The sequence below is a fragment of the Gymnoscopelus microlampas genome (assembly GCF_963454915.1).
Source record: "Gymnoscopelus microlampas genome assembly, chromosome: 1".
Lineage (NCBI taxonomy): Eukaryota > Metazoa > Chordata > Actinopteri > Myctophiformes > Myctophidae > Gymnoscopelus > Gymnoscopelus microlampas.
Window position 1 is genome coordinate 11,926,120 of NC_139962.1, and position 27,463 is coordinate 11,953,582.

General features: G+C 42.4%; 2 protein-coding genes across 4 annotated transcripts in view; both read left to right on the forward strand.

Moving 5' to 3' along the window:
- cngb1a (cyclic nucleotide gated channel subunit beta 1a) overlaps nucleotides 1-3,714 on the forward strand; it is a gene marked incomplete at both ends in the record, with an annotated part of 35,108 nt that extends 31,394 nt beyond the window's left edge. The window contains 2 exons of the mRNA XM_084053739.1: nucleotides 2,426-2,594; nucleotides 3,421-3,714. Coding sequence (XP_083909865.1) covers nucleotides 2,426-2,594; nucleotides 3,421-3,714 — 463 coding nt within the window. The remainder of the gene's footprint in view (nucleotides 1-2,425; nucleotides 2,595-3,420) is intronic.
- Nucleotides 3,715-7,938: 4,224 nt separating this feature from the next.
- Nucleotides 7,939-27,463, forward strand: part of kifc3 (kinesin family member C3) — a 48,899-nt gene continuing 29,374 nt past the window's right edge. For 2 of the 3 annotated variants that reach the window (XM_084067151.1, XM_084067153.1), the window contains exon 1: nucleotides 7,939-8,181. The gene's annotated coding sequence lies outside the window, so the exon portion shown is untranslated. Of the gene's footprint in view, nucleotides 8,182-21,663; nucleotides 21,753-27,463 lie in introns of those variants that run through there. The other variant, XM_084067152.1, reaches the window with a different exon arrangement.

Below are 27,463 nucleotides of genomic sequence, written 5' to 3' on the forward strand. Positions count from 1 at the left end.
GGTTTACTGTTTAATGTCGGAGCACTGCGCTGTCGGAGGAATGCGCTGTCGGTTAACGATGTGCCGTGGTGGACTGACCTTTTGACACAGCAGGCATATGACCACAAATGGGCCCGTGGCCAACACGTTATTTAAAAAAAAAAAGAATTACGGTCATTTCCGGCCCATTTGTCCGCTGCTAATTACGGTCATGGGCTTACGGTAATGACTTTGCTGTTACAATAAAACAACTTATTTGCATACACACAGTATGCACATTCCAGCCTTCACTATGTATAACTAGCCTATAAAAGATGCATTCTCAGATCATTATAGCCAACCCTTGTTGTCTATACTTTAGCTAACTAGCCAAACTTACATGCAGACACATTTATGTAATCATATTCATACTTCACCCATTCATAATAGTCCTCTACTTCTTATGTCCAGGTTTGTAATAGGTCCAATACATCATCATCTCCAGTGGAGATGATATCCCCAGAGTAGGGTAGCGTGCTGCCAGTGCCGTGATGTGCTTTAGCAAGCATCATCCTTATAAGAGCAACACACTCTGCCTGTTTGTGAGTACTGTAGGCTAACTATCATATTTATGGGTTGTGTACTATAATTATTTGAAAACTTTAGTTACTAGTTACTTTTCAGATATAAATTATGATATTATAAAACATACATTAACCACTTTAACCCTATTTTATACATAGGCTATTTGAAAATAGCCGATCTACAAGCTCACAACGCGTCGCATCGCGACGCGTTGTGAGCTTGTAGATCTGCTATTTTCAAATATTTTAGTACTTTTACTTTTGGTACTTTAAGTACATTTTGATGCCAATACTTTTGTACTTTTACTCAAGTAAATTTTGAATTCTGGACTTTTACTTGTAACAGAGTATTTTTATATTGCAGTATTGGTACTTTTACTTTTTATTTATGGGTTGTGTAGTTGTGTATAGGTTGTGTAGTTATAATTTATTTACTCAAGGCTCCAGAACATGGAGGGATGTTTTTCAGTAAAAGTGGTGGTATTAGGGCTTGTTTATTTGTGTGTGCCTCGACGGAGCGGGGCGGTATAGTATCTGCTATCTGTGTGGCGGTTGTGGTGGGCCGGTCTGGGCCAAAATGTCAGGACCACATTTTTTACCCAGTCCAGCCGCCCTGACGGTGTGTGTGTGTGTGTGTGTGTGTGTGTGTGTGTGTGTGTGTGTGTGTGTGTGTGTGTGTGTGTGTGTGTGTGTGTGTGTGTGTGTGTGTGTGTGTGTGTGTGTGTGTGATGTAAATGTCTGTTGTGGATGTTTATAATGTGTGTGTGACCAAATGGATGCTATTAATTCTTTTGGAATAAACCAAGGCGTGACTACGCCACTCTCTTTAAGGGGAGAGACAATGAACTGAGTCAGTTTACTGTTTTAACCAAAAATCCCCACACAAGTTAGACAATAGAGAGACAGACAGAGGCTTTTGTGTGAACAATCAAGTATCCGTTTGATTTAACCAGCACCAATAAAAGAGCATATCAAATGATACTGTGTACCACCATTAATTGACCGCGGGGGACAATAGTGACACTTCAGGGGAAATAACCGAAAGCTGTTAATAAACAGGATAAATAACACTGCAAGCTGTTAAGAGACTAGGATAAATAACATTGCAAACTGGTAAGAAACTGCAACATGAGTTGCGCACATGGCACACACAAAATGGCAAATGAACACTCTGGTTAAAGTACACAATATTTAAAACCCTGCACACTAGAAGTGGGAAAGGGGTAAACGAAGGTCATCATCGTGGAGGTAAAATTAATACTCTATCAAAAGCTGAACGCAAGGAGCGAGGCACTTGAGCATAGCAACAACTACTAAAATTAAATGGAGGAAAAAGAAACAGTGGCTGCCCTGCTGACCACGGGTCCGTGCGTCACCAGTTCAGCCTCCTAGGCCTGAGGTGCGTGTATACCCAACAGGCAAGAACTTGGGCTGACCAGGATCTGCTCGTCTGGTATTCTCAGGCTCTGCTAATACAGTGTGTGTTGGTTCTGGGTCCAACACAGTCCTGCTGTACAGCACCACAAGAGATTCTCTAGTTATTTTGAACGTGCAACGCCGGCAACCAGCGAGTGAACCCGAGCATGGCCCCACACGACGGAACGTGAACAAACGTGAACTCTGTTTGATCCCACGGGATCTCGGCTTTACTAGGCTGCCGCTGCCTGCTCTGGCCTCCCAGGTCCTATAGGGTCCTACCTCTCACGTGTGCATAAGACGCATATTGTATAATATGTGTACTACACACACATGCTTATTCCTGTTACTTTGCAACATAAGTGTTTCAAATGTATTTGTTCCACAACATTTGCTCGTATTCTAGTGTGAGTCACCCTCCTGTCTCCCTTCTCTCCTCCCTCCCTCCGTCCCCAACCCCTCTCCAGGAACATGCTGAAAGGCAAGACAGACGAGAAGGAAACTAAGATCGTCGAAGTCATCCCCGCCAGATGCGACACCCCCCAGATGTTCAAAGCAGCGCTAGAGCTCGCCGCCCAAGAAGGACTGCAAGGAACCTTCGCCTCGCTGAAGGCAGCCTACACACCACATGAGGAGGTGAAACCCATTTTCTGCCAAGTACAATACAACACCTCTTAAAGCTGAAAGGCCCTCTCTGGGATTATTTTTATGTATACATTATTGCTGCATGTTCACATACATTCTTTATAGTTGGAAAGATATGCTATCTGGAACGCTCTTACCCCTCTTAACCATTTGAACCCTTGCGTCCCTATTCTGGGGTGAACGTTTGGTGAAAATAGCAGATCTACAAGATCACAACGCATTGCAACAAGTTTTTCCCCTCTATTGTAGAGGGGAAAAAGAGGGAGCCTATTATAGACCCCTGAGGAACTCTCGTCAATGAAGTGTAGTAGGGTTTACAGTAAGTGGTTAAATAAAATGATAGGTCTATTGTTCTCACAAACCCATTACAACCCCAAATTGAACAAATACAGTATGAGAATATTTGAATAAAATCACTGCTGCTATCTCCAGTGCTATGTTCTTGGTGGTGGTGCTGCCCAATTGTTTACATCTGGATCACTGATTGTGCCTTTATAACCTTGAATAAGAAGAGTATGAATTGGATGTCATCATAGACATTTGACCTCCCCTCAAAGTTCAAGGTTGTGCTTTATTGTTACATCTTGTGTACAGGACAGGTACAAACGTATTTTTGTTCGGCTTCCTTCAGAAAATACAGCAGCATAGGTAATAATAACTATAACAATGATATTAAGAATGAGAGAGAGCTCAAAAAAAGAAAAGGCAGCATCAGCTCAGCGCTGACTAGAAGTAATTTCTACTAAGTTATTTTGTCTTTCTCCCTCTCTCCATCTCCATCTCCACCTCTCTCCACACACATCTCCCTGCCACCCAGATGGGTGTCCCCCCTGCTGCCCCGACGCACCGACGATCCCCCATCCCCAAGAAGCTGCCATCAGACGATGACGACACCGTGTGTGAGACAGACGACAGCACTCTGGTGATCCGCATGACACCGCGCCATGAAGGAGAGGAGGTCCTGTCAGTGGAAGTGACGAAGGGAGCAGCCACAGAAGAGGAGGAGGAGGCGGAGGAAGCGCGCCATGAAGGGGAGGAGGTCCTGTCAGTGGAAGTGACGAAGGGAGCAGCCACAGAAGAGGAGGAGGCAGAGGCGGAGGAAGAGAAGTAGACTGAGGATGAGAGTGTAGGAAAGGAAAGGAAAGGAAAGGAGAGAGAGAGAGAGAGAGAGAGAGAGAGAGAGAGAGAGAGAGAGAGAGAGAGAGAGAGAGAGAGAGAGAGAGAGAGAGAGAGAGAGAGAGAGAGAGAGAGAGAGAGAGAGAGAGAGAGAGAGAGAGAGAGAGAGAGAGAGAGAGAGAGAGAGAGAGACGAACATTTACTGTAATGTACTGTATCGGACCAGACTTGAACGACGAGGTGATTGTCTTAACCCTGAAGAAACAGATGACAGAGACACTCATGCTCCTCAACATGAGCACTGACACACGCACACACACACACACACACACACACACACACACACACACACACACACACACACACACTCTCTCTCTCTCTCTCTCTCTCTCTCTCTCTCTCTCTCTCTCTCTCTCTCTCTCTCACTCACTCACTCACTCACTCACACTCACTCACTCACTCACTCACTCACTCACTCACTCACTCACTCACTCACTCACTCACTCACTCACTCACTCACTCACTCACTCCAGGGGAGTGGGGACTCAACCTCAATAGAGGACTGGGGCTCAAAAGCAGCAGCAGTGGGTTCCTGAAAAGTGTGTCTATATTTTGGATTACAGTTGGTTCCAGAATCTCTCAGATTGGAACCAAGGCATTATTTTTTTGTCACTAACTTTCTGGGCATTAGAAAAAGGGGGCATTGTATATGTTGGAGCTATTCATTGTTTGTATTATGTCATTTATTGTCTCGGGTTTGTTTTGTAGAATTAGTTTGATTACAACTGTATGCATTATTATTTCAGTTAATTTTGTGTTCCAGCTAAATGCTTTAATTTTGAAGGTATTGGGGTACGCAGGTGAATTTACTTAAATGTCATCAGTCAGGGTCAGGGTCAGATTCGAGCAAACATTTATACCATCTTTTTGCTTGTATTGTTCTTCTGGAGAGCTGAATAAACGCCACTAAAATTCACTGCCTGACTGACTGGACAATGGACTCATTCCTCATCTGCGTAAGATTCACTATACCTGGTGCCTCTGTGGCCTTTTGGAGTTGTATTGTTGTTGTTGACAAATAGCCACTACAGTATATTTCCCTTACACACAAAAAAACCTAACAAACAGACGTTTGTGTCCCAGAATGCATCTACTTTGACATAGTAGGTATGAATGAATGAATGGTTTTTATTTCTGTATCAAAAGTTTAAGATTTTAACACGCAACAATTTAAAATAAAAAATAAAACAGTACTTGGACAGAAAAGGTGTAGGCTGAAGCCGTAGCTTATTATGCCTACCCTTTTTATCTTTCAACTTAAATCAAAAAGAATAATATCCATAAAAAAAGACATAATAGTACAAAAGATAAAACAAAAGACAAAGACAAGGACTAACATACTTGTCCCAAAAGTTTGTTTCTTATACTTGAGGTATCTACAGTATGTGTGTGTGTGTGTGTGTGTGTGTGTGTGTGTGTGTGTGTGTGTGTGTGTGTGTGTGTGTGTGTGTGTGTGTGTGTGTGTGTGTGTGTGAGTGTGAGTGTGTGTGTGTGTGTGTGTGTGTATATTCACACACAGACATATATATATACACATGTACACATATACAACACATGTATATGTTAATGTTTTATAATGAAGCTTACTTTTTATGGTTTATAATTTATAATAGTGCTTCATGCTTATTAATTATGCTTTCTTTAAAAATGTTCTTAAAGTTATAAATCAAACTGCACATTTTTAGGTTGTTTTCACAGCTATTCCATAATTCTCTTGCCATGACAGATGCACATTTTTTTTAAATATTTGTTCTTGCTGTCATTATTTCAAATACAGGTCCACCCCTCATCTCAAACCGGTTTTCTTTTATCTGGAAGAATCTCTGAATGCTGCATAGATAGCAGAGGTACGGTACCCCCTACCCGGGAATAATCATGAAACTCAATTTACCAGAGCTCCAGTTATGCAGCTGCGATGTGCTTTTAATTATTTCTAATTCCCAGTGACTAGACTCCCTGTTTCCCTCACTATGGCCTTTAATAAGCTAGATTCTGCTATAGTCTTACAGAAAGCAGTCTGGTCTGCAGTCGTTTTTAGGAGCGTTGCCAGTGTGTAGCTGCAGTACCAGTTGATAGGCGAACTGTTTGTTTTCACTGAGTTAACCATTAAAATGATGTTTGCTATTCTTGATGTGAGAGCAAAGAAACGTTCACCCATAGTGAGCATAATGAAAATTTACTTTTGTTGAGTATGCTAACAAAAATGTTTTTGAGAGCAGCGTGTAAGCATTATCTTGTTTCTCTGACTGTTCTGAACACACAGTAGTCCTGTGTTTTTCCATTTCCACTGTGCTGTAGAGATAGATACCGTTCAATATCTAATGTGTTTCAGTCTGTCACAACAAAGGCACTAATCCAGGTCACTTGTGTGAGTGAGTGAGTGTGTTCCTGTCTGAATGAGTGGGCCAATCGATGTGTGTCACAGACTGGTGTTAGTGTGTGTGTGTGTGTGTGTGTGTGTGTGTGTGTGTGTGTGTGTGTGTGTGTGTGTGTGTGTGTGTGTTAAAGCAGAGCAGGAAAAGCTAGAGGAAGCAAGGGGAAGTGTCCATTGTGTTGTTCGCTGCCTTAGAGGAGAAAAGGTACAAATAAAAGGCGGGATTGAGTGAAGAAACAATGTCAAGCTAAGAGCTGATCTCAGCAGCAATTTGCAATGCATGTGTGGTTGAACACTATCCAATGAACTACAATCCAATGAACTGTATTGTTAATGTTAATAAACACTATATGCAATGTGATGTACAATTTTACCTGTGTAATGTAATGTATTATTGAATCAATGTATGCTGTGATGACTCAATTACTTTGTTCATGGACATAAAGGTGATTAATACAAGTACTGATGTTTTTTAGTTTTCTTGTTGATGTTTAGTTTATGTTAAGTATCATGTTAGGTGCGTTAGTGTATTGTGTGTGTGTGTGTGTGTGTGTGTGTGTGTGTGTGTGTGTGTGTGTGTGTGTGTGTGTGTGTGTGTGTGTGTGTGTGTGTGTGTGTGTGTGTGTGTGTGTGTGTGTGTGTGTGTGTGTAGAGAGAGAGAACAGAAAGGGAAAACGACTTTCATTGATTTTGGGGGAAACAGTGGTGGAAGAAGTACTCAGATATTTTACTTAAGTAAAAGTAGCAATAACACAATATAAAAACACTCCGTTACAAGTAAAAGGCCTGTGTTCAAAATGTTACTTGAGTAAAAGTACAAAAGTATTGGCATCAAAATATACTTACAGTACCAAAAGTATAAGTATAAAATATTTGAAAATAGCAGATCAAGCTCACAACGCATTGCATCGCAACGCCTTGTGAGCTTGTAGATCGGCTGTTTTCAAATAACCTATGTGTAAAATAGGGCTAAAGTGATTAATGTATGTTTTATATAATAATAATGTATATCTGCAAAGTAACTAACTAAAGTTTTCAAATAATTGTAGTGGAGTAAAAGTACAATATGTGCCTCTGAGATGAAGTGGAGTAGAAGTAAAAGCACTGAAAACTGGAAATACTCCAGTAAAGTTAAAATACCTCATTGAGTACAGTAGCCTACTTGATGAGTACTTACTTACTTTCCACCACTGGGGGGAAACAGGGCAGGCCTATGTAGCATTGTGCTGTGTGCTGCAGCTCAAACTGTAGACGACGAGACGGACTCATTAATTTTCAATCAATTTTAATTAAAACTGCAGGCAGATTTTTAATATCATTGCGTGAACTCATTTGAGCAAAATCCAGCGGTTACCCCGGCAACCAACGAGCCAATCACAGCGTGACAGTGACAGACATCCAGACTATGGGATGTATAGATCCCACAGTCTTCAACCCAGCGTTGCCATGTCGCCTTATTATAAGCGTCTTTAGCCTTGTTTTTCTGTAAAGTTGCTTGTAAAAATTGGTAGTTGCGGGTTGCGTTTTTTGGGGGGGCTTGTTTCTAAAGTATAGTTGCTTATTTGGGCTTGTTTCTTGATGTCGCGTCGCAACGCGTTGTGAGCTTGTAGATTCGCTATTTTCAAATAGCCAATGTATGTTTAAAGCCTTAAAGGGCGAAGGGCTCGCTTCTTTTGGGCTTGTTTTCGTAGAACGGGTTGCTTATTTCTCACGCTGAACCTGGCAACACTGCACAGTCTTCAACCATCAGCTGGTCAAACTCTCTCTTCATGAGCGCGAGCGGACGGAGCGCCGTCAGTGAAGGAGTCGCCCTGAAGTCTACGGAAGACGGACAGCAACGTCTATACTCTCAGAAATACGCTAAAATAATGGAACCCCTGTAGAGCCTGCAAAGTTCAGTCAAGTTTGACACTTTCTTTATGAATTAACGTATCCGTTTACAGCCTTCAACTTGTCGGAATACTTGACGGAGAGAGAGACTGGTGAGGAGGTCGAAGAAGGAGGTGGTGTTGCGCCTTGGACCCAAAGGTACAGATAAAGTTTGTTTTTTAATCCTCGACCTCGAGCTTTGCCTTTTGATACAGATTGATACACAGAGTACCCCCAGGGGTACTTGAGGGGGTTCCAGGGGGTACCCAGCAAAATATGTAAATATAGCATCAGAATAATTATGACCTTTTATACTTGGTGCCGCGCTATGAGCTTGTAGATCTGCTATTTTTGAAAAATCTTGAAAATGTGTGCAAATCTTTGAATATATATATTTTTAAAGCGAACATTTGTAACTCAAATATTTGCTTCTGGGGGTCCCTGGAACAAAATATTTTAGATGGGGGGTCCGCGGCCAAATACATATATTTTTGGGGGTCCTTGACATGAAACAGTTTGAGAACCACTGTTCTAGTTGTGTGTGTAGGCTATTAAACTATCCGCAAGCAACTTATAGAGCATTATTATAGCATCTGCATCTAAGTTGCTTGCGGATAGTTTAATATGTGTGTGTGTGTGTGTGTGTGTGTGTGTGTGTGTGTGTGTGTGTGTGTGTGTGTGTGTGCGTGTGCGCGCGCGTGCCGTGGAGCCCTGTCATAAACCAGTGCAGCCCCATCATCACCTTTTGTGTCCTCTGCTCATCAGTCGAGCAGTTTCCATCTGTCAAAAACACGGTTCCACGGCGGTTCCCAACAGAAAGCGCTTTCCTTTCTCAGCATTTTCATTTCAGAAGCGGCTGTGGTGGTGGTGCAGTGGTGGACACAACAGGGTTCACCTTGCGACCCTCTGTCTGGGGTCACAGAACTCGACAGGCAATTTTGTAACACCTGGTAGTGGTACCAGGGTTCATCGCCATGCCAGCTTTGTGGTGGACATTTTTGTCAAAACTCAATTTTTGCCATTTTTGGACGTGCAAATATTACCAGAAACAGAGCAAGCCCTAAATGTATAGGGTACTACTAGTGCTGTGGTCCTCAAAGTGGGTTGAGGGACCTTCTGGGTTCCTTGAAGGTGATCCAAATGGACCATCACAGCCAGGTCTGTAACTCTGAGAGTGTACAAATGGAACCAAATCCATTTGGTTCCATTTGTACACACTCAGAGTTATGGGTTCCTTTAAAATAAGAAGGGAAAAAAGTTTAGCGCATGCGCACCAGTGGACTCCTAATGTGCCATAGTGTCATAGTAAATCAGTGTCATACATGTTCTGAAGAAAACCTGGAGACTGACATTCAGTATTTGGGTCTTATTATCATCATAGTAAGAACATTATAATGTACCGTAATTTAAAAACAAAATAAAAAAATTGCCAAGGACAAGTCCGTGGCCTGGTACAACATGCGCTCCACCCATTGATGCACTCATAACTTTTATTATTCCATGATTTTGCTTATCTGTGGGATTTTGGTTCAAGTTCAACCAGATTATAATCGTCAACAGCAGCACATACAAGCGGTTCAAAGGGATGTGGCGGAACGCCTGCTGCAGGGTGTGTCTGGAATTACTGGCCAAAGAAACGGGATCCTATAAATAAATCTGACTTCTTCTGGCATGTGGTTTTTTTCGGTTGAATGCGTCTTTCCGCTAGAACAGAGGAATAACCAAATAAGAATATCCTGGCTGCCTTCACTCCCCCCTGTTATTATTAGTAGGCCCAATGTCAGGTCTTAAGACATAACACACACAAATTAGTTGGAATGAGAAACACTTTATTGCAAGGTTTATACATGGCACTTGCTTTGTTTTGATGAGTGCTGGGACAGAATCAGTTGACATGCCTGTACAGAACACATGAGGAGTCAGGACCCAGATACAGTAAACAGGATATTACATAATGATGAACACACATTGACTGATGGATAGACTGAAAATTCATTTTATGCTTTTCTTTAGACAGACAGACAGACAGATAGCCGGAGAGAGAGCAACACACACACACACACACACACACACACACACACACACACACACACACACACACACACACACACACACACACACACACACACACACACACACACACACACACACACACACACACACACACACTTACACACACTTGACTAGACTCTTTCCATTTTGTCCCCTTCAGTTCCTCACATTCGTTCGTCACACGTCATCACTGGCACAGCATTCCAGAGGCAAGTCACGAGCATGAACTCTCCACTGGAGAACGCAGTCATGCTCCACTGTTTGTCCATGTCCAACTTCAGACAACAATTCACAGACATAATTCATGTCATCCGTCCGCTTAAAGTTGGCTTGTACAGTGGTGCATCTTTTTTGGTGATAATGTCAGTGGAGATGAGTAGAGAGATATTGGCCTGCTATGTGCCTCTATGCTCTAAGACTTAAAGGTAGGGTAAGTGATATTTTTGTGTAATTTTTGTTAAAGTACTATATTCTGATAGTAATCATTGCTACAAAGAGTTTGTTCGGTCACATGGGTCTCTCCAGCTCTTTAGTAAACAGAATATAGTACATTTTCAGGCAGGTGACAACATTTAATCCAATCAAGAGAGAGCACTGAAAATGCATTTTCTGTTTATTAAAGAGCTGGAGACTCATGGGACACTCCTTTTACTGAACAAACGCTCTTAGTAATGAGTATAGTATAATGAGTATATACTATAGTAAAGCTATTTAACACTTATTTTAACCAAAGTAAATCACTTACTCACCTACCTAAGTTATTACGTTTTCGCCAATGACAGAGAAATATCAGCTTATCAAAGTCTGCTCTTTAAATTCTAAACAAATGCATGTAACACCAGTAAGCAATTATTATAATCAAATTAAGTTTAAAACCATAGAAATTACTCAGTACAGTGTGTGAACAATTAACCAAAAGTATTTTAAAATGACTTGACTTGTGTAATTGCGGCACTGTACACAATTATGCACCACTGTCAGTGTCCAGTGCTATAGGCAAAAGTAAGTTTTCCATTGTTATGCATTACTATTGTTTGCCAGCCACCTTCAGTCAAACTATAGGAAGTGGCAATGGAAACATGCATTTAACAGAAAGTGGGGTACAGTCCATCTCCTTCTGGGGAAGAAATTACATTTAATAATTTGCTCCTGTTATTAGATGTGATTTGACTTGATTCAATCGTTCAATATTGGTCTGTCAGGTGGTACGATTTTAGGAGAGTTGGATCTACAGTATTATAGATAGGCCTAAGTGGATGCACTGTGGGTTGTGCAACTAATAGACAGAGCCTTACTCCCCAAACCATAGAACACTGTGAACCCTGTTGGCGGCCTAATTACCTGTCATGGCTCTGAGTTATGCTGAGAGATGGCATTCATACAATCTTAAAAAAGGCTAAACTTAATTTATCAACCAGGGCAAGTCAGTAGTAGAAAAAAGAGCATTTGTCTCTTATGGACTATGGTCTAATTTGTTTTGAACAAACTAACTACGGTGTCCTGTGTTTGTTTATACTGCCAATTTTACTGTGTGAAACGTGCTGAAGTGAGGTGTTTCTTTGTATTTGCCATCTGTGCCTCTCCGGTGTTTACCACGGCTGCAACTCTCGTGTGCACGGGCACTCAGACTTGTTGAACCGTTGTGTTGTTGGAGATGACATGATAAGGGGAGGGGTGAGGGTGAACCACATTTTCCCACCACTCGTATAGAATGGCATGTTGTTGTGACTTCCTACACATGGCGTTGTTATGCAACAGGCTCTTTGATTGGAACCAGATTGCCCCTGTTGGCTTCGAACGTTTCCTCTTATGTCCAGCAGGTGGCGACTGGTGACCTGGAAGTGTAGTCACACACTGCGGCCAAATACTCACACTTGGATACTGTAATAATTTTAACATATCGGAAAGAGTGTTGAAATGATTTACTCAGGTTGAAGCTCTGATTCTTTGGTTGACTTTTGTCAGGGTGAGAATAGGCCTGTTTCTCAGTCATGGTAGCTTCAGTCAATGGGTCCTTGAGCCATTGATCTGTGTACAGAAACCAGTGACCACTAATTGTTTGCACAGTTTGTTGCTTTAGCAGAAAGTAACAGCTGTTTTTATGGATTGTATGAGACACATTTTCTTTTAAGTGAAACAGAGTGCAGTAACAACAGCACAACATGTTGAAATCAAAGCCTGGCTCATTTCAGCTGTGACTAATTCTTCCCAGTTAAACCAACTGGAAAATGCACCTTTTGATCCATCGTCCATTAAGAATCCTCATTTTACAGTAGTTTCACAGTCTTGAGTTGCCCAATGTGCACACGCATTGAGAAACTGTCTGAGAGGGTCTTAAGCTTTGATACCCGAGTGCTTAACAGCACTGGAACAGATGGTGTTGTACGCCCAAACGGTGACAGTCTGACTGCAGCCCTGAAAACAACTGAGTGAGAACGGCAAATCTACAGTATAGCTTCACTGACAAAAAATGATTTTCACAGAATAGGTTAATAAGCAAACATTATCAATCACAATATGTTTACACACCTTCCTTGAAAGTTTCTTTAAGCAGATGTTGAAATTAGGGTAAACTATTAGTTTTCCAAATACTGTGTGAAGACAGTAATCTAAACTATTTGTGAAACAGCTTTCTGTTCTAGTTGTTTGAATGTATTCACTTTCATCAGTTGTTGTTCTGAATAGTACGCAGTAAAATCCTCAGTGTTCATTTAATTCGGAGTGTACAAAATGATCCATTTTACATTCATAGATAACACTCAGGATTCCACATGTAATACTGTAGTTGTGCAGTGAGTACTCTCCATGATACTACACCCACATTTCTATGTCGCATTAAGCTTCACATAACTGGTGAAGAATATTTGGTAAAAGGAGATGTTTAACTTCTAGGAGAGGCATTGATGTCATTTGACACATACATACACATCAACACGCAACACAACCGGTTGCTTAGTGCAGTGGTTCTGAAAGTGGGGTCCAGGGGGTCCCCAGCTAAATTTGTTAATATACGGTAGCATCACAAGTCTTTTTACCCGCTTTAACCCTGTATACATTGGCTATTTGAAAATAGCCTACAAGCTCACAATGCGCTGCGATCTGACTCGTTGTGAGCTTGTAGATCTGCAATTTTCAAAACCTTTTGAAAAAATTCATTATCTTTGAAACATTTCAACAACACACATCTTGTATGGGGGTCCCTGCCACAAAAATATGTTCAGATGGGGTTCCGCGGCTTAGTAGGTCTGAGCTGAAGCCCCTGAATAACAGGTCTCCTTCTTGTGATTCTCTATAGTTTCCTTATACGTATGTGTAAACCAAATCTGGGTGGCTTTCTGTTTCTGTGCTTTTTAGCAACCTGCAGTAACTGGATAATCCTCAGCATCAACTTGTTCACGTTCAGATCACTGCAGAGTCTAGCCTGTGGTTTTTGATGGAGACAGCAGCCTGTATGTCTGCTGTTTGGCTACTTTCCTCTTGGTCTATGAACAACCATGAACCACCCAGATGTGTGTGTGTGTGTGTGTGTGTGTGTGTGTGTGTGTGTGTGTGTGTGTGTGTGTGTGTGTGTGTGTGTGTGTGTGTGTGTGTGTGTGTGTGTGTGTGTGTGTGTGTGTGTGTGTGTGTGTGTGTGTGTGTGTGTGTGTGTGTGTGTGTGTGTGTGTGTGTGTGTGTGTGTGTGTGTGTGTGTGTGTGTGTGTGTGAGAGACACTGTGTTTTGCAAATGTTCTAAGCCAGACTGTGGACATCCCGTGATACTTTTTCCACATGTGCCTTATTCGCCCTCGAGAAGTATACGTGGTTTTCCATTATTTATGTATGTATATTTCAGTGTTTCAGTAAGTTTTCACTTGTCAGCCTTTTGCTAGCTTTTTTTTTTTTAAATGTTTGATCTCCTACTTACTTATTTTGCCTAGTTGTAGCCTATTCTAAGATTGGTTTAAGCCGATGATGTGTGTTTCAGTGCTTCCTATAGAGCATAGCAACCCTTTTGTGGTTCCACTGTTAGAAAGCTCATACATTTTTCTTATCCCTTTTGGATATAAGTATTTTACGTATGTATTGATAGTTAGTTAATAGTCCCATTCATTCCTATGGCAGTCATCAAAAGACAATGAAGTTTATTTATATTATCAGTTTCTAACTCTTCATTTTAGAGGCAGGTACAGTATATAGTGTCACATACAGTACTACATGCATCATAATGTCATTTAGTTACATTCTTACCCCCCTGTTAAGTAGGGAATTGTAGCGAGCTAAAATGTCCTTCATGTCTAGTTATAACCTTGCAGAGTTGCACAGTGTCCTAGTTGGAGGAGAGAACGTGCTTTTCCCAGAGAACCAGAGGCAAGAGAACACAGGAAGAAGGGGAGGAGACAGGAGTGGGTCTGTGTGGCGTCTTCATTCTCCTTCACCCGCTGAGCTTCTTTTCACTCTGTCCGCCTCTTCCTGTGAGTCTCTGTCCCCTCTCCCCCCCCCCCCCCCCCCCTCATCCGAGTGATGATGTCATTGCTGTGTTGGCCCTCGGTCGGCGGCAGAGTTCACTTCAACAGCTCCTTCATCCTGCAGCGTCACGTCACTGCGCTCTAACCACTCATTAAGTGTGTATATGTGTGCCTGCCGTGCACGTGTTTTCCTTTCCATCCTGCTGGGACAGTCTGTAATTTCGCCCTGAAATAGCCCAGATGAGACAGATGAAATGGGTGTGTGCAGTGCGTTTTGGGACAGGACAGGGGATTATTATGGGAGTAAGGCCTTTCTGCAAAACTGTCCAGCCATGTCCAGCCCACACATAACTGTGTCTGTGTGTGTGTGTGTGTGTGTGTGTGTGTGTGTGTGTGTGTGTGTGTGTGTGTGTGTGTGTGTGTGTGTGTGTGTGTGTGTGTGTGTGTGTGTGTGTGTGTGTGTGTATCTGTCTCTCTGTCTGTCCGTCTCTGTGTCTCTCTGTCTCTCTCTCTGTCTCTCTCTCTGTCTGTCTCTGTGTCTCTCTGTGTCTCTCTGTCTGTCTGTCTCTGTGTCTCTGTGTCTCTCTGTCTGTCTCTCTGTCTCTGTCTCTCTCTCTCTGTCTCTGTGTCTGTGTCTCTCTGTGTGTGTGTGTGTGTGTGTGTGTGTGTGTGTGTGTGTGTCTCTCTCTCTCTCTCTGCCTCTCTGTCTCTCTGTCTCTCTCTGTGTGTGTGTGTGTGTGTGTGTGTGTGTGTGTGTGTGTGTGTGTGTGTGTGTGTGTGTGTGTGTGTGTGTGTGTGTGTGTGTGTCTCTCTCTCTCTCTCTCTGTCTCTCTGTCTCTCTGTCTCTCTCTCTGTGTCTCTGGGTGTGTCCTTCTCCATACTGTACCTGACTCACTCTAGACATCTTTCATCTCTTAACTGTTGGGCGTACAAGGGTCCATTTTCACTCATGACGTTGCAGTGTAGCCTACCTGTGGTGTCCCTCTCTTGCTCAATCTTGCTTTCTCTCTCAAACTCTCCCTCTTTCTGGTTCTTTCCCTCTCTCAAGTCTCACGTTCTGCTGTTTCACTCCATCTCTCTCTGCCTCTTGTCTGTGCCTCATTCTCTCTCTTGTGACTGTCCCTCTTGTTTTAGCCTGTAGTGTCTCTCTCCCTCGAATGTTGGTTTATTGAGAGTGAAGCCCTGAATGCCTTCATTAATACGCTAGCCTCTTACGGTGAGGAGGGTCTAATTTCTCCTGTAAGCTGCTTGAGACCAACTGGCTTGAGCCTTTTCACACACACACACACACACACACACACGCACACGCACACGCACACACACACAGATTGTAGAGGGCAGGTAAACTTATGCAAATAAGGTAAACTTAGATTTAGCATTCTAGATGAAATTGGGGAAACGGCAAAGAACAAAATAAGGAAGTCACTGAGGGAGTTAAGATTATACATATTATACTGTTTGCTAAGATTAAACTCTTAAACTCAACATTCAATACACGTTTCCATTTTTCCTTTTTTATTCTCTGTATATTGTCCTGTTTTCTTTTTATCATTTGGTCAGGTTGGCGAGTCAACTTTCTGGTCTATTGATGAGTACGTTTTTCCTTAGCATGGATTATTTTCTTCAAAATCTAGGCCTAGGCCTACCCTTTTGTGTAATATCTTTCCCTAGAATCCAGCATAATATATAAATGTATAGGTTTCCAGTAGTGGGCAGGTACATCAAAATCTCACACTGAGAGACGACCCACATTCAAAATGAGGGGTTGTACAATGGTAAAAAGTGGTCTGCATTTCTATACTGCTTCATTCGAATTTCTTACACGCACACGCACACGCACACACGCAGCCATGCAAGGCACCAGACCAGCTTAACCCCTGCACCGGGTGCAGTTGGGGGATCATTGTCTTGCTCAAGGACTTTAGCTTTGATATGAACTCAGGAAGAGCTGGGGATTGAACAAACAGTTTGGCCCAGACAGACATTTCTCTCCCTGAGCCACTGCCACTGCTGTTTGTGTTGCCAAAAGTTCCTTATTTGATCATAGTTAATATAATAATGTGTTCTCAGATAATATTGGAATATAATCATAGTTTTATTTGATAACCAAATAAGATCTGTAGAACTATCATACAAAGCATTCAGGCAGTGCCATTAACTCCAAAGCAAAACTGGCAAGTTAAATGTGTTTTGTGTTATTATGTGTGTATGGTGTTGCTGCTTACTGAATGTATTTTTGTTCTCTGCTATATGCCCTGAAAATATAAGATGGATCCTTAAGTATTTGGGAACAACTAAGGTATAGTGGGTGGAGGGTGGGTTTTTGTTTTTACATGCCATTTTAATTATCAGAATGAAATCATCTGTGCATTTGTTAGTGTCCCCCTGTTTTGTGTGTTGGGTCATTTGGCGACCATTTACAGTTTTCTTTTTGTTTGTCTGTTCAGTTTTATGTTTCCCTAATCCCTAAACACTACATTGTCTTATTATATTGGCCCAATTGGAAAATGGCCAGCAACTTGAGGGGGAAGTGCCCCTGGCCAATCTCCTCCCCTTCATTAGGACCTGAAAGTGATCACTCAGTTGGAAACTGTCCTTTTTGTTCTTGCAGAACTGTTGTAGCCTACAGAACAGCTCAGTATAATGTTAATACTATAGCATGTTCCAGGACATGAAACAGCCCTTGGCATCCACAAACTGACCCACTGTGGACCCCACGGACCTATCTAACAAACGCATCACAATTCACTGGCTGTGATTTACCCTGTCAGGTCAGCATGGTGTTACTGGTGGGACTGTCATGTCCCAGGACAACAAGCAGGCATATGGGACAGTGGACACCGAAGTCACACTGTTGTCTCTCTCGCCATCCTGACAGCCAATAGGAGTCTGATGCTGAATAATGGCCACATCATGGGAGCAATCTTTTTTTCTTTTTCTTTTTTTTTGCATAAATCCATAAGTATACAGCATGTTACATCATCAGTGCATCATTTTATGTCCTACCCAGGGCTTATCCCACAACAGCAGATGGTCAGAGCAAAACAGGGAGGGAGAGAGATACTGTAGAAAATGAAACTGTGGAGGATTCTCTCTCTCTCTCCGAGTCTCTCGCTCTTCCTCTCTCTCTTCCTCTCTCTCTGGGTCTCTCTCTCCCTCTGTGTGTGATGAGGTGAAGCCCTAACCTGACACGCAGTAGCCTAACCTCTGATTGCTAGAGTGAGTCTGATTTAGAGCAGAGGGGCACAGCTTGCATTCTGTCCCACGAAGCCAGTCCCATCCGCTGACTGGACAACGCAGACTGGAGGACAAGACAGTCTGTGAAGCTGTTGCTCATTTAACCAGGATGTAGCCAAACAACCAACTTAGCAGGACACGGAAGAATCCAACATCTGAGAGAAGACGTCCAGCATTAAGGAGCATGCCACGAGTTTTGTGTTTTGAATTACTGATAGTTAATGGGCTTTGACCCCAACAGGCGGTCTGGATGTTATACTTTCTGGATTCTTGACACACACGTGTGCGTGTGTGGTATTTGCACGAGACAAGGGTAGAGTGCCTGAAATTACCTACCTGCAGAGCAGACGGCTTGGGTTACCTGGACTCCTGTCACCTTGGCAGTGGGACAGTGCTCGCTGTGACAACAGGACAAGGTCCAAAAGTTTATCAGACATGCCGGACTGTAGTCACTGAGTGGGCAGGCTTTAGGACAGTACAGTAAGTACTGTACTGTAGTTGAGAAACAAAAACGAGAAAGAGAAATGGAGAGAGGATTACGCTAATTTATATTTGGCTAGTAGTCATTCTTCTCCCTCTGTGGTAGCCAGTGAAGGGATCAGTTTTGGGATTAGCACAGTCCTGATGAGCTTTAGGGTGCTCTGCCATTGTTCAGCTTATAAAGACAACAACAGCAGAAGAGAAAGTAAAGCTAATTTACACCCCATCTAGCTTTGGTGCCATTGTACAAGGAAATTCCCTCTAATGTTACTACTTAAGTTAAGTTAGTCGTTTAGTAGGAGGTGGGCCGCTTTCTTGGCTGCCCTCGCGGTCGTCTTTCATCTTCACTGAAAAGCTGATGCCATGGTATCTCACAGGCACTTGAGTCACACCGAAGAAACCTTCGACTCTGCGGTCGCCCATCTCATCTGCATTCGTCGTGGGAGAATGGAGCCTGGAGAAGATTTGATCCGTTGAACTGGGCCTTCCGCCGAGGACAGTTTTGAGAAGGTAGAGAGGTCTGAGCTGCCACTGTGGGGATTATGTACGTGCTATGTACCCTGGTGGTACTGACTATTCACAGCATCTTCAGGAATCTTCAAAAGGCTCTGGAGTCTAATTCCACAGAGGCAGGGGACGGTACCAGCCTGCTCGGGGACAGAGCCTCTGTAGTGGGGTACCGAGCCAGGGTCAAGGGCCCCAGGCCCAGAGGCCACGGAGGTAATTCGGGACCTAATGACCGGGGGAGGCAGACTGTGGACTACCATTGCCTGCCACGCTGTAAACTGGATGGAGAGCTGGGAAGTGGAGACGACCTACAGAATGTCCCTGACAGCAGGAAAACATTGCAGGTGAAAGACTGATGTAGAATAAACAGTTTATTTGAAAAGAAAACCAGCACTCACTTTCACCATTTAGGATCTTGTTTTTATGCGAGTCTTATCGCCCCCAGTGCACCCGTTACGATTTTGAATTTTGAACGACTCGTCTGATGAGTGCTTGCTTCTTTCTTTTTCAAGTGATGTAGAATAAAGCCTGGCAAATTAGGGATCAGTGTCAAATATGAAAGGCTGGTATGAGATGATAAGAAATTGAATGATGAGAAAGGATTTGGCCAGGTATACAGACTAAGATTAAATGAAGACAATCATAGTTTGTTACAATTTGAAAACATGTTGCAGAATTTCTACACATGAGACAAGACCTTTCTTCCAGTAATCTACTGGTTAGATTCTTGTTCTTTCAGTTCAGTATGAGATGGCATGCAGATAAATCCCAGTAGTCAATAGAGGTGTGGAAAATTATCAATTCTACAATGCTTTGTGATTTTGTCGTGCACGATTCTGCATCAATGCAGTGACGTGACATAATCGATTATAGTGATTTTATTGATTTGTATTTTATTTACATCACAGCAGCTTAAAAAAAGTAGTTCAATATGTATCTTGACTGCTTGTTTTAACTGAAATTAACCGTTGTGCAGTAATACAGAAAAGTGAGATATGCATCGTAGAATCGAATCGTTAAGAGGCGAATCGTAATCCAATTGTGAGGCCTCTAGTTCGTAATGAATTTGGTCTCAATTCAGTGTGATGCAAGGCAGGTTTTTTCCTTTGTTTGTTTTGCAATCCCACAGTAGAAAACATACAGTATGTCAGGTGATAGCACATGCTGGTTTCTGCCAGCCTCTTGATAGAAGACATGATGTTCATATTAGCGAGGAATGTGAAAATGGAAAGCTGCTGATACCAACATGGTTGCATACAAACCCGATTTTCTTCTCCATACACTGACTCTTATGAGCTTTAAATTGTTGAGTCATTTGACATCTGGCAGCAGCATTCTGCGATGACGTAATATTAACATTTAAATCTCTGTCAAATCCCCTGTCCCTTTGACCGATGTAGACATCACATCACACTGAGGCTGGGTCTGTTTCTTTACATGGACATAGAATCAGATCAAACCTTATGCAATAGATGTTGTTAATCTTACCACAGCGTCCCCATTGTGTACGGTGTTTGTTTGGCATGTCATAGAAGAACTCAAATTTCTTAGGATAATTATCGTTTGTATCGTCTCTGTTCGTAGTCGTACTCCCCATATCATTTTAGTACTCGTATTGATAGTTTTTAGTTCAGTGGTTGCTTACCAACTAGTCCCTGAGTGGTCAGCTAGAAGGGAACGGACACCAGTAGGCTACAAGGGGATCTAAAGGACCAGGGCTGATCTATATAGACATGTCTCTTTTAAATCCTAAAGTTTCTTGCTATCATCAGAATACAGGGGACATGGGTATGCATTTTTTTGTGTTGTGTGTTTGTTGAGCACACAAAACTGCTTGGTGGTTATGGTTGTAAGCCCTGAATTCTTGAATCTTCCCTGCCTACAAAATGGCAGAGAGCAGAGCAGAACTATCCACTGAATATTCAATATCCATTAAATAGTTGGCAACGTATGGTTTCATATATCATGGAGGGGACTGAAGGTTGGTTGTGACAGTGCTACTGCTCGTGTAACATGGAGGCTACCTGAGACTTGGTGTAGTGTGTCTCATTTATAATTCACAGATGAAGTTGTATGAGCTGTGTTGCAGTCTTACAAACGGCAAAACATTGCCATTTTTACTCTAGCTGATAGTATACACTGCTGGTGTGTACGTTAAAAACCTGCATTAGTTGTAGCAACTGGCTGCATCTTGAAAAACTCCACTACCCATCATCCCTCTGTGCACAACTTACTGTATGTGGTAGGAGGGATTTAGTGGCTGGAAAGGCCGTGAGTGGATCATCTCACAAATAGTGTCATAGGGTCAGTGCAGCATCTTGACAGCAATATTTTGTATGTGTGGGGGGAGGGGTGTACATCAGCCCACTGTCTTGTTGAATTACATTTTGACATGGCTGTGCATTGTTGCATTACTCTCTGAGTATTGCAGAGGATGGGGCACAATGCGCACATATAGTAAAATCCTGAGTGTTCATTTATAATTTGTGGTCCTTAGCGGTCCATCTTTACACACCCGATTTTTATTACAGTATGCAGAAGTGTGCTGGGCACATGGTCATAAATGCTACGCACACTCACACACTATGGCTGCTGAATATTTCAGGCAGGGAGTAGACTGCTGAGCTCTTCATTTGTGGCTGAAATATTTATTCCACCACTGGAGGGAGAGATGAGAAGACAGAGAGGGGGGAGGCAGGGAGGGAACAGAATAGGGAGGGGGATGGCAGTGGAGGGGGGGGGGGCAGTAGGGAGATGTGATGCTGGCTGGCTCCGATTCCGCTGTTACTAAGGAACGGGGAGAGAAAGAGGGAGCAGTGTGTGTGTGCGCGTAGCAGCAGCAGCAGCAGCAGCACACATTAGAGACAGAACTGACAGTGTAGGGGGGAAGCTGGTGGCATCTACTGTACACACCTCTTGGTCGAGCTCCGTGTGTATCTCTGTGCCGGTGAAACAGGACAGCTGCAGCCATGCAGGGATGATCGGCACCCTCAGACCGCAGGGAGCGAGGTAGGTACCAGACGATCAGAAAGCAGGGGGGGGGGGAAACATGGATGAAAAAAAAAACACAAAAAGGTAGGAAGCCATGTTGAAGCAGAAACGAGCACATGAATACAGGCGACAGAGCACGACACTGGGGGCTTGTGTAGAGAGAGACAAATGGAGGAATTCTGTTAGCTGTAACCTAACCAGGGGGTCGTATTATGTTTCCCATCTGTTGGCGTATTGTGTGTGTGTGTGTGTGTGTGTGTGTGTGTGTGTGTGTGTGTGTATGTGTGTCTTGCAGTGCATTGGGAAGCCTCATAGAGCATAATGCCATTTTTGTGTATGACTGACTGTCTGTGTTAATGTTTGGATTTACATTGTCTGAACGGAGTTGTGGGCGTGTGACATGCATCGTATGGTAAGTCAAGACCGTGTTGCTTGTCTGCCGCAAGCAGATTTTGACACGGAGCGCATGGTGTGGCTGAAAGCAGTAAATGATTTGACCCAGTTTTGGGTGAAAGAGGGGGGTGGGAGGTAAGAAGGGTGGAATGAGAGGAGGATGAAAGAGGTTGGATGTTGAAGTCACCCTGGGTGGTACACAGAAGCAGTGTTCATGTTCTCATCATGACAGGATGGAATAGTTTGACTTCTGGTCGAAAGCAGCTGGCAAAAGCTGATAAATGTAACTCATCTACTGAATGCTATAGAATATGATGGTTTGCTGTGTACATTATATTATTGTGAATGCAGCATTATTTCTGGACGATGCGACTTAAAAATTATACCATGACATGAACCAAAAGTCTCAGTTCTCACGTTTTCTCTAAACGGGTTATAATGGTAAATTGCGTCAGTAAATTGAAAAATCACATTAACAGCACCAAGGTCAAGGTTAAAGAGAAGCAACAGGGATATTAGTTCGTTTGTTGGACATTAAGCTAAATTAAGCTAAAATTGTTATATTGGATAACCCAATATATTCGACAGCAATTATCTCACTCAAACATCACCATCAGGACTTTACTAGGATTTCAAATTCTGTTTTCCTATACCTGAAAATAGCAGATCTAGAAGATGAGCTTGTAGATCGGCTGGTATTGAGGGAAAAGTAGACAATGTAGACAATGCAGTGAACACAGTGTCATGCTTTTATACATATGACATACATTACCAGGATTAGACACCACCATAGTCTCATGTGCCGTGGTAATCCATACACAGTGAGTGTATCTATGGGGAACATAAAACCGCAACCAAACGAGTACACATGCACAATCAACCGTGTAGACATGCTAGACCACACACACACACACGTCCCACTTAATTTGAAATTGCAGCATGAACAAGTTGTGGAGGAGTCTGTCAGTGCCTGTCCATATTAATGCTTTCATTATCATCACCAGGCCGAAGGCAGGGCAGAGGTTGGTTTCGGGTGTGTCCGTGTTTGGTGAACAACTAGGATATTGTTGTGAATTAATAATCTCAGATGCACTGTCCCTCCATGCTATGGGATAGACGTGTCTGCTTGACTATGGAGTGGAACTAGCCAATCGTGTGCAAGCTGTCCGGCGCATGGGATACTAGGCAATTACAATGCTCCTGTCCTTCCGACACAAGCCAACTCCACACTGAAATGCCAACACGTCAAACTTGATATTCCATGCCTTAAAAATATATTTATTAAAGTTAATCTCTTTTTCGGAAGTTACACCATAATTGTTGCGGTGAAGTGGTGTTGATCTAATTTATGAAGTTTATTAGAATTGCTGTTTGTCTCTTCCACATAGCGACTACTGACTCAAGCATGTAGACAGAGAGGGAGACAAACGGACACCATTCAGTTTAGTAGTACTAGGGACACAAATTCTAAGGTTGAGACGCAGAGACTAAACGTTTTGAAAATGTACCACAATGGCATACATGTAGTTGTGTTTTCCATCATGTATGTGACATCACCCTGTCACATGCACTATACCTCACACAGGATACACTAGGGTTGAACGATCATTATCATATCTGTATCACTAACTATGAATGAACATGCAGTTAACATGGCAAAAGCCAACAACATGGATTGTAGTTCCCCGTCATTATACAGCTAAAGGTAGCCAATCGCGAACATCCCTTCCGAGTTTATTGGCTTGTTTTATGTTCTGTGTGTGTGTGTGTGTGTGTGTGTGTGTGTGTGTGTGTGCACTCATGCATGCACCCCCGTCTGTTAGCATACTGTCTGTCAACCATATCCTAATAATCTAAATACCTGCCACCAGTGTGTAAGCTGTAATACAATACATGTACAAGTTACCATTTATACATACATTTTATTTTGTTTGTGCTTGTAAAAACGTTTCAAATGCATAGCGAAAAGTCAAACTTTTCGACTGCCACTGTGTGGCGAGACAAAGTGGCAGCCAACCAGTAGTGTGATGTAGTCTGAAACAGGCATGGACTAGGCATACACACTCAGGTGATGTGCGTGTTTCAGACATTTTCTATACAACAATTTAGCGGGAAATCGCTCGTCACTGTGCTGGTGTTAATTCGGCATAAGGGTTTAAAGAAATGCATTTTGCGGTTAGACGTATAAGGCGAGTAAGCAGTTCAAATTGAGTGACGCTCCACACTTTAAGGAACCTTCCTGTGAGAAGATGAGGAAGAAGGGATTTATATTCCTTGTGTGTTGCGGGGAGTATTGTCGACTAAGCCTATCCTCTATCCTGTCATAAACAATATTAGGATGTGCTGTAATGGCCTGTGGACACAGCAGGAGGGCCTGGGCTTAGGCACGGTGAAAGTAATAAATGTGAGATGTTGGAGAGACTGTTTTACCGGAAATAACTGGATTATGATCTGTTTTTGAGAGAAGATAAAAGTATATGATAATCTGTTAACAGACACGCATGTAAGACCTTTTCCATGATTTATGTTAACCAACCAATTGCCAAGACAAATTTATGTAGTATTTCTGAATTTTAAATCATGGGCCTTCATCCCACCTGTCAAATGAATGAATGAATAAATATTATTTTAAGCCAGCCAAATCTAGTACAAAGAAGTGAATGACTAACTACCTCCTCCCAATGTGCCTATCAAGGTACTACAGTCTACCAGTCTATATTCATCCATTTAAGGAGAAGTGAGCAGACAGTGTCTGCTCTGCAGCAGGAGAAACAGCAGGAGGTGTCTGCTCTGCCAGGCATTTCCGGGGTCTCACTCTCTGCCAAATGGGAAGGATCACCTTTGAACATACTTCTAAAGATGTAACTGCAATTTAAAAAAGAGATTGTCATTTAAATGCCAGTCTGATTTCAATAATGAAATAATTATAAATGTTTTCATCATCAGACAGTTTTTTGGATAAAATATTATCTACTACATAGACTGTTTCTAGGAGGACCAGACATCACCATACCTTCCCTAAATTTGGAACTCACATTAAACATTTGTGTGGCTACGCTACGTTCAGAAACCTAAACTGTTGGACTGTGACACAGGATAACAATATGAAAGGTGCATCCCATCTGGTACAAGACTTAAAAGATTATGGTTCTGACCGGAGGTGTTCCTCCACTTCACTGGCCTAGAATCAGGCATAGGGTAATCCTCCTCCTGTCCTAGGTCAGCTACTGAAGACTTGACTGTTCTCAGATCTGTGAGACACTAAATGTTTAGACTGATGATGGTGAAAGTGTAGCGTATGGGGCAGTGTGTGTTTGACCATATTGTGTGAGTGAAAGTAGCCAGGTGGTCTGTGTGCTGAGCAGTCTGGTCAAGGATATGAGCAGTCAGGACAGCCAGCATGCTGGGCTGGGTTGGAGCACTCGTCAAGAGCCAGCTGGACAGGGACTGTAAACGCTACGTTCAGCCATTGGAATGCCAAGCATCGACTGGACATGGAAGGGTACAGTAGGTGTAGCCTGGGTGACTCTTGTAATACTTCTTCACACAACTTGAGGGGGTTCCCCGGGCAAAATGATGAACATTCAATTTCACTATTATTACACCGGCCAAAAATTTGCCCAATGAGAGAATGTAAACGAATTACTTCAGGAAGTGAACATTTTTGAGAACTATCTATTTCAACTACTGTAATCAATACAAATCGCAACAAGTTGTCGTTAAGCAACTTGTAGTTACTGCATTTCATCATATGGCAACCAGTTTATACAGGGGATAAATGCAAAGCTACAGCTGTTACACAATTGGTTTGGAAACCAATGCTGTGCTCAGATTTAGTCCTTAAGCAGTGATTAGACTGTCTGGAACATGCATATTTGATTGAACTGTTCGTTTTCATACAGGTCAAGGATAATAGATTGGTTGTAGAATGTTATGAAACTGGATGCTTTGACCTGTGGCATAATGGTCATCCTACTTGATAGTGAAGTGGACTATATAGATATGCTGATGCATGAAGTGGATCAGAGGATTATTACAAATTTACTTAAACGATTTAGTTTGAGTGTCATCCCATTTTTACAGTCTATAATTGTGTCTGTGTGGGACTTCCAACTTGCTGAACTTATAGACACTGAATGCATTTTAATTATCACTAACAAGCAACTCATTGTCTCAGTTCAGTCAGTTGAGTCTGTGGATTTAAGTGATGGATGAATCTGCTGGTGCCATACGTATGGATTGTTGGCAAGATAAGGACGAGTAATGACAAAGTGATTGTTGTCTGCTGGTGCAGCATTTACAGCATAGTGGTCTACTCTCTATGGTGAATGGAGTGAACCAAGGTAAGAAACCAATAAGTGCATGTGTTGTCTCTGGAGAGCGTTTGTTCTTTATGAAAAGGTTTAAGTAGATTAGACCTTTGTGTGTTGGTATGGTGCAAAGCCAAAGCTTTAAGGTGGCTGAGTGGACCCTGGACCTTTCTCTACCTCCTAAACCTAAACAAATGTAAAGTCTCTGGGTGTGTGCAGTCTGATTGGTCATCTGAATGGTATTAGGACTGTGACGTGAGTGGCCATTGATACAGGCAAGAGAATGGTGACTAAAAAAGAATATGTACCATTTTTATAAAGTGGATGTGCAGGCGAGGTAAGAAAACTATGTTATGTTAATACCACACCATAACTTAAACTTACAAAAGGGTGGTATCCCATGATCCTATGTTTGAGTCTGTCAAACTGTCCCCAGACTATGTTTTACATTTTAATTAGGGCACCATTACAGCACCATGACACGGGAATCAGGTCTGATCAATACATGCAATCAAGCAGAAACACAAAGAGAACATTGGTTAGAACTGGTAGCTGGATACCTCCAGTTTCTGTCCCTGGGGAGATGCCTTTGTTTTATGCAGCACACACTGGATGTTACTAGGGTACAGTGTGGTGCAAGGATACTTGATCTATTTCACATGCATCGTACTAGCTAATAATGAGCCCTACTGTAATGCTTAAGGCTGTACCATGGAGCCTTAAGGCTCTCTTATTAGCTTAAGTTAATAATGGGATATGCAAATGTCTGATCACCAAATGGAATGAAGGAAAATTTGCAATGCATGTCTGTCTGACCTCATGTTAATTCCGAACAACTATCAAGACTCAAGGTTAGGTTATGGTGAGGTTATGGTTTTTTAAAATAATAATTATGTAACCTTACCAAAAATTGCCTTTTTTGTAATAACAGTTTTATATTGAATGATGGTCTAACTTGTTGCTGGTGTGAGGATAATACTTTATTGGTGGAAATGGGGGAGAACAGGGTGCTAAATATTAATGATA